The sequence below is a fragment of the Hippocampus bargibanti genome, linkage group LG17 (assembly GCF_051943395.1).
Source record: "Hippocampus bargibanti isolate YZ-2025 linkage group LG17, ASM5194339v1, whole genome shotgun sequence".
NCBI classification, from domain to species: domain Eukaryota; kingdom Metazoa; phylum Chordata; class Actinopteri; order Syngnathiformes; family Syngnathidae; genus Hippocampus; species Hippocampus bargibanti.
In genome coordinates, this window is record NC_142750.1 from 544,642 (window position 1) to 552,426 (window position 7,785).

General features: G+C 45.9%; 1 protein-coding gene across 9 annotated transcripts; it reads left to right on the forward strand.

The window, feature by feature from the left end:
* The first annotated feature begins 1,080 nt into the window (after positions 1-1,080).
* LOC148885063 (cyclin-dependent kinase 5 activator 1-like) lies at positions 1,081-7,144 on the forward strand. Of its 9 annotated transcripts, XR_016118108.1 has the most exons (5): positions 1,081-1,391; positions 2,894-3,507; positions 4,197-5,921; positions 6,371-6,440; positions 6,739-7,144. XR_016118108.1 is itself a non-coding variant. In XM_089019148.1 (3 exons), exons 2-3 carry the CDS (start codon positions 3,004-3,006, stop codon positions 4,686-4,688), a joined length of 996 nt encoding a protein of 331 aa, XP_088875274.1. In that variant the 5' UTR covers positions 1,081-1,391; positions 2,891-3,003; the 3' UTR covers positions 4,689-7,144. The 9 variants fall into 9 exon arrangements, 2 of the variants coding, with proteins under 2 accessions (XP_088875274.1, XP_088875272.1); XR_016118104.1 differs by having other exon boundaries at positions 4,197-6,440; XR_016118105.1 differs by having other exon boundaries at positions 6,371-7,144.
* The last annotated feature ends 641 nt before the right edge of the window (positions 7,145-7,785 follow it).

Sequence of the window (7,785 nt, forward strand, 5' to 3'; positions counted from 1 at the left end):
TTTTGTATATGAATTATTGGAATTGTCTTCTGTAAATCTTATTTTCTATGATTTTATTTTAACATAACTGATAAGCCCCGCCCCCCCAAGAGCAGCGGTTGTGATCCAGCAGCTGAGCTCAGGACCCTGGACAGCGAATCGGGGAGGGGGCGGGTTCAATTGCCCGGAAGCGGAAGCGACCAAGAAGCGCCAATGGCTTCATCCGCAGCCATCTTGCAACGCAGTGGGAGCATTAATATACAGTCTTTAACGAATGTTGATCAAACTAAGTGATCTCAAATACTGTATTAGACATATTGGATTGATTTTTTCATATTTTTATTGTGATTAATTCATGTTATTATTCTTAATTATAAGTGTTAAAGTCGTGGTCAGACATCTGTGAACACAGCTTCCACTCTATTGTCCAGAAAGCACTTTTTGTGACATTCTAGTTTGGTGCAATGAATATTTAATATTTAATAACGGAAAATGCAATACATGTTTTGGCGAACAATCGACAGCATTAAAAAAACAGCGGACATGGGTATTAAATTCTATATGTAGATTTCTATCTATTTGAGTTACTTCCGGATTGAGTGAATGCTGGCGCTCGTGTGGTTGCCGCTGCTCACCCACAGAAAAACTTTATCCTGTGACTGTAAAGTGACCTTGAGAGTTTTGAAAGGCGCTTAGAAATGAAATGTATTATTATTATTATTATTATTATTATTATTGTTGTTGTTATTATGTCTTTCCTGGTTATTAAATGACATGTTCTCAATTAAAAATAATAATAAATAAAAGGCATGCAGACAGCGAGTCGTCGACGACGATGGCAGCATCCTTCATCCTCTGCAGCCAATCAGAAGACGCCATTCGCCTTCCTCCATCCAACCCTGTCTCTCTCCTCCTCTCTCGGCTCTCGTCTATCTGTCTGTCGTCTATCTGTCTGTCGCTCTCTGTCAGCATTGCGAGGGCAGACACCGACGTCTATTTTGGGGGAATTGGCAGAGGCCATTTGATGCTCGTTTCTTCGTTTTTTTTTAATCCCCCCCCCCAAAAAAAAAAAAAAAACGAAACCAAAAAGAAAGACAAGCGCAAGCGCGTGTTCGTGTTCGTGTTCGTGTTCGTGTTTTGGGTCTCGATGGAGGACGTTTCCCACCTCGCATCCCAGCACATCTGGTTTTTTTTCCCTGTCTTTCCTTGTCTTGGGTCTTTGTATTCCCTTGAGGGCGATTTTTTTTCGCATGTGAAATACGATGAAGGGCAATCAGTACCCCGCCGGGAATAAAAATCGGGCCTTTTTTGAGTAAAGGGGGGTCGGGAGGGGGGTCTTTTGACGGACCGGATCACGGCCATTTGGGATTTCGGATCCATGGACGTCGCAAGGGAGGCCAAGTAGGCATCAGGTAGGAAAGTAGACCGCTTTCTTTCTTCTTTTGTATTAGAAATATGAGCATTATTATTTTCTATGATTTCTATATTTTAACATAACCGATAAGCCCCGCCCCCCTATATAACGAACGCATATCGTCTCAGGTGCGGCTGCGGAGAACGCCAACGTGCGCAATTCGAATTCAGTCGGTGTGCGCGCGTGCGACACAACGTGCCGCTTGTGCACGCGTTGTGCTCAGGGTGGAGGCGTGCACGCGCGAGGGGGTGGGTGGGCTGGATGGAGGGTCTCGTTTTCGAGGCTTCCATCTTGAAGCCAAGATGGCTGCTGCGTGGCGCATCCGGGTCCCGCGCGCGGCCCGGATTCTTTCTTACGTAAGAGCGACGACGAGCTTTGCAGACGAGCGCCATCCGAGGCACATCTGAACCGCATCCAATGCAACAAAAATTGATCTCCATGGGGGGGAACATCCATTGGAATTTGTATGTGGTTTAACGTTTAATATATCCATGAGCAAAAGACAGACGACATCCACCCAGGATTGGTCACCAGAGAATCAGACAGACAAGCTTTTTCTTGATGGGTCTGGAGTTATCTGAGCTTGAAATGGGGGCGGCTCTACAAATTACAATACATCCATATTGGGTTATATAGCGCTTTAACAACAGCTGAAGCTATCGAACAAAGCGCTAACATGGACAAAAGGCAAATGCTGCCCCCTCCTGGTAGGGAAAAACATTGCAAGAGGTCTGGCCAGCTCTTTATCGGCACCCCCGCAAGAAAAAAACAAAACCTGAACAAATTTGGGAATGGCGCTCCACATCATGCTTTTAAAATCCAGAATATTTTTTACTTATCTAGCTAATACCTAGCCAGCTGGCTAACTGTCTCTCTGGTTATCTATCAGCTATATAGATATATAGCTATTTGGCTGGCTAGCTATCTAGCTAGATATCTATATGCTATCAAATAACTACCTAGCTGTCTGGCTAGCTATCTCGCTAGCTGTCTACAGTATTACCTATGTAGCTATCTAGGTGGCTAGCTATCTAGTTAGCTATCTAGTAGCTACGTCTGTGTAAGCTCTCAGTCGTACAGGAGTGGTCCATCGATGAGAAGGTTTCTTCAGCCGTCATCTGTACAAAAGTGAAGGTTTCGGATGTTTCGCCTCCTATCCAAGAGGCTTCGTCAGCGAACTAAAGTCTGACTGGTCGTATCGGCCCCATATATATAACCCTAATGTCCAGACCTGGTGGCGCCGGACACCTAGTAGCTAGTTCACTTTCTAGCTATTTGAGTTACTTCTGGATTGAGTGAATGCTGGTGCATGTGACTGCCGCTGCTCACCCACAGAAAAACTGATCCTGTAACTGTAAAGCGACCTTGAGAGTTTTGAAAGGTGCTTAGAAATGAAATTATTGTTTATTCTTATTATAAATTTGGACTGTTCAGAAGTGCCCCTGGGGAGTCACATGAACAACTTCTCTTTTGCCTGACGGCACGGTTTTGTGCTAGCAGATCAGCCGAGGATCGACGCTTTGGCTCTTTTCCACACCGAGGTTCCTCTGGCCAAACTCCGCCCAAGCTCCACCCAAGCTCCGCCCCTTCGCCACCCCCCGCCAGCCATCATGGGCACCGTGCTGTCACTCTCCCCCAGCTACCGCAAGGCGGCGCTGTTCGAGGACGGCCCGGCCACGGTGGGCCACTACACGGCGGTCCAGAACAGCAAGAACGCCAAGGACGCTACGGCGGCGGCGGCGGCGGCCGCCAAGTCCCTCAAGCGGCCGTCCATCATCAGCGTGTTGCCGTGGAAACGGATCGTGGCCGTCTCGGCCAAGCGGAAGGGTTCCAAGAAACTGCAGTCGGACGGCGGCGACGGCGGCAAAGGCTGCTCGCCGGACGCCGCCGTCGCCTCCGATTCGGCGTCCAAGTTGAAGAAGTCTCAGTCCTGCGCCAACCTTTCGTCGTACGCTAGCGCTCAGGATCCTTCGGTTGCCGCCTTGACCACCTCGTCCCACCTGCCGGCCTCCAAGACCCTCGTGAACGTCGCTTCGGTCGCCGCTAAAAAGAATTCCTTGACCGGGATCCAAACCGCGACCGCGGTCGGTACGCCGAAGCGCGTTATTGTTCAGGTAAGCCATTTTTCTTCAAACGCAGTCCAGTCCGACCTGGGTTTTCGACCATAATCCGCTCCAGGAACCCGTTCAAAAAGCGAAATATTTCCCATTAGGATCATTGTAATCAATACGAAGCCTGCAAGAAGGCCTTGGTACCCCTTATGGGTTGCTAACACGAATTCTGATTGGTTAAAGCGACTGCTTCATCGCCATTGATTTTTCTGCTGTAGGGCCTGCAGAACTGATTGTGAAGGCCTCTAGGTAGGTTTCTGACCCTGATCACAAATGATGGCTACAAAGGCAATTTAAAATGATTTCATAAGATCAAATCGAATTCACATTAGTCTGTGATCCAGATATTTTTAGGCCTGCAGAGAAGGCTTTACAGGCCTTGATGGTTGGGGTTGGGTTAGGGTTGCGGTTGGGGTTATGGTTCAGGTTGGGGATGGGGTTGGGGTTGAGGTTAGGGGTTAGGGTTGCATATAAGGAAGTGCAGGGGAGTCAAGGTCATTCAGGTGCGCTCAGTTTGGTCCAGAACCGGTTTTTGGTCGAAAACCGAGGCATCAAAAACCCGAAATTTTGGGTTGGAAACCAAATTGGCCGAGACGTTGGAAAAGCTAAGTTTGACCGTACCTTCGCTTCACCCGCCGGGAACCGGCAACCTTGCCTCTGCGCCTGCGCCTGCGCCTCCTCTCTCGCTTCAGGCCTCCACCAGCGAGCTGATGCGCAGCCTGGGCGAATTCCTGTGCCGCCGCTGTTACCGCCTGAAGCGTCTTTCGCCCAGCGACCCGGTCCTGTGGCTGCGTAGCGTGGACCGCTCGCTCCTCCTTCAGGGTTGGCAGGATCAGGGCTTCATCACCCCGGCCAACGTGGTCTTCCTGTACATGTTGTGCCGCGACGTGGTCTCCGGCGAGGTGGCTTCCGAGCGCGAGCTGCAGGCCTCGCTGCTCACGTGCCTCTACCTGTCCTACTCCTACATGGGCAACGAGATCTCCTATCCGCTCAAGCCCTTCCTGGTGGAGGCCGAGAAGGAGGCCTTCTGGGACCGCTGCCTGGAGATCATCAACCGCATGAGCGGCAAGATGCTCCAGATCAACACCGACCCGCACTACTTCACCCAGGTCTTTGCCGACCTCAAGAACGAGAGCAAGAATGAAGACGAGAAGACCAAACTCTTTATCGGACTCGACCGATAAAACATTCTTCATCTTTGGTGTGATGAGGACAGGTGGAACGCTAGCGAGGGCGACTTTGAAACAACCGCGTTGTCTGCCGTCTCTAATGGTGATTAAGAACAAGGAGGCACCAAAAACAAAAACAAACAATCTTGCCCTGTGGCTCAAATCAGGTGTCCCCCCCCTCCTTATCACGTTGAAATCCACACACACAAAAAAAAACGAAACAGTAAGCGGCGAACAGTACACTATCTTAACAAATTAACAAAACTTGCGTCGAATTGCGCAGCCATGATTTTCCAAAGATGAAGCGATTGGCACAAGATAAGTCCCTCCTCTCGCGGTCTCTCCGGAGCACCGTTGTGCGTAGAACGTCGTCAAAAACAAGGCCACATTTGAACAAATCGCCTTCAAATGATCACGTGTTAAACAATAAAACGCGAGCAGAGTTTTGCCACGTCTACATTGGCAGTTTCGTCGCTAAAAACTAGCCGATCCACCAGTGCAGGCAGCAATTAGACGTGTCCCATTTATAAGTAGCAATCATGCTAAAGCCGTAAGTAAAACCGTAACTTCAGATATATTATCTTGACATTATTATTGATTATTTCTGACGGTTCCGTTAATAGTTCACTGTGGCGTTTTATTTAATTTCGTATAAGTTGTAGAATCGAAGAAAGGAATGAAAACAAAGCCTAAGCTAATAAAACGTTAGCACCGCTCCATAAATGGAGAACAAAATGGTTACTAGCCAACGAACAACATGTACTTCAGCCGTCCGTGAGACAACATCGGTTGGAGATCTCTGATTTAAACCAATTTAGATTATTATTATTATTATTATTATTATTATTATTATTATTATTATTGCTGCTAATACTCGCTTGGTGTATCTAATCGGATCCAACATAAGAAAAGAAAACCTTTTTTATTTTGTATATTGGGCTAAAATTGTTTCTAAATTTGATATGAACAAATATGTCACAGGTTCACGTCACACAAACAGGAAGTAGTTGCTTGTACTTCGGAGCAGATGCAAGAAAAATGAAAGTTGAAAAGTCACCAAATACTGTGTTTTTTTTCCTTTTCTTGAAAGGTTAGAAACGCCAGACAACGTTGATTGAAATCAGACATTCATAATGGATCCAGGACATTGATATTATGTTGCATGAGCATCACGTCATCCGGTCCGCCATGGCACATGCCCGCCTGCTTCCTGCCAACTCCATTTTAACCTTATTCCTGTTCTCATGCGTAAGTAAGACGACTGCACTCGCCAACGCTGGCTGTGGAAACTTTAATAGCATACAAACAAAAACATAACATGTCATATAAAATAAAGTAGTTGTGGCGTCATTGGTAAGGTAGAGTTTTAAAAGAACAAATTTGGTATTTGGCAACTCTGCTTGGAATTTATACAGCAAGAGCACACATTATTCAGAAAAAATAGCCTGAAATGTTTACCCCCCCCCCCCTCCTTCTACCATAAGAATGCAATAGAAGCTTCCAGAATGGGGTTTTATTTGATAAATCCCCACCCACCCGCACTTTCTCCCTTATTGGTGCTGTCATGTACGATAAAAGTCTAGAAAAGGCGGACATTTTTATAGAAGAGTGTGAACGTTGAAAGCGTCACAAATCACAGCTAACGCTTTGACCTATTTTTTTCCTCAATGCTGCCACCGCTTGATTGACACCGAGAGCAAAACGACTTCCTACCCGACGTGGATCATTTCGAGCCGATAAAGAAATCAAAAAAGAGTCAAGATGAAGGTTGAGTCATTTTAAACGTTTTCCAACAGATGGTTTGTGTGTGTGTTTGTTTGTGTGTGTGTGTGTGTGTGTGTGTGTGTGTGTGTGTGTGTGTGTGTGTGTGTGTGTGTGTGTGATGCTTTCCCAAGAGGGCCGTGTCCTTTGAACAACAACAACAATAATAATAATGATAAGAATCATAATAAGAGAAATGCGCTGCTAGCATCTGTGAGGCCGGCACACTTGGTGCTGGCGCTTATATGGCGACCATTCATTTTGTCTTATTCTTTGTCCTTCAAACCGATTCCACCCGCTTTAGTCGAGACGACAATGAAATGATGAACGACAACAAAGAAAGACCACCGAGGGGATAATCCCCCCCCCCCCCCGGGACTTTGATTGACACCCTTTCCAACCCCTGTCAATCATCTCTCATCAAATAGGTGCCATCTTTGATCTTGGAAGACAAACAAGACAAAAACTTTTGTGTGATGAAGATGAAAGACTTGCAGCAATTTTTGTCTTTTTGGTTTTTGTTTGTCTCTCCTTCCATTTGTGAACAATATTGTGTCAACGAGAAATCTTTGAATGCTACTCGTGCTAATAGAATGCGGACGGATGCTACGCTTGGTTTCCCGTTGCGGATGTAAGAATATGTATGCAAGAAAGATCAAAGGGGATCCGCTGTTCCAGGTACTTTGTATTAAAAAAATATTTACAAGCAATTGACATTTCTTTTTTTGCTTTCTTGGTCTTCTTCGCTAGATAGCTATATAGCTAATACTGTAGATAGCTAGCGAGATAGCTAGCCAGACAGCTAGATAGAGCATAGATAGCTAGTGATATAGCTAGCCAACTATATAGCTAAGAGGTAGCCAGCTAGCTAGCTAGCTAATAGACAGCCAGCTATCTGGATAGATAATAATTACACATTTAATTTCTAAGCGCCTTTCAAAACTCGCAAGGACACGTTACAGTCACGGGATAATAACTTTTTTTTTTTGCGTGTGTGCGGGTGAGCAGCGGCAGCCATTCGCGCCAGCGTTCACTCTACCTGGAAGTAACACAGCAGTAAAGTTATGAAAGGAAGAGGAAAGGAAAGAAAGAAGTAGAAAACCAAAATACAGGAGCTGCTGGAAAGACAGCCACTCTTTCCATCTATTCGGTATCTATTATCCATCTATTCGCTAGTTATTAGCTATCTATTTGCTATCTAGTTAGCTTGCTATCTATTTGAGTTACTTCTGGTTTGAGTGAACTCTGGCGAGAGTTTTGAAAAGGCGCTTCAAAATGAAATGTATTATTATTATTATTATTATTATTATTTGCTGCTGTGAAATGTCAATTTCTCCACTGCGAGACAAAT

Coding starts and splice junctions, on each gene's coding strand:
- LOC148885063 (XM_089019148.1), top strand. CDS start 3,004: ATGGGCACCGTGCTGTCACTCTCCCCCAGCTACCGCAAGGCGGCGCTG. Junction 3,508..4,196: donor CGAAGCGCGTTATTGTTCAG/GTAAGCCATTTT, acceptor CTCTCGCTTCAG/GCCTCCACCAGCGAGCTGAT.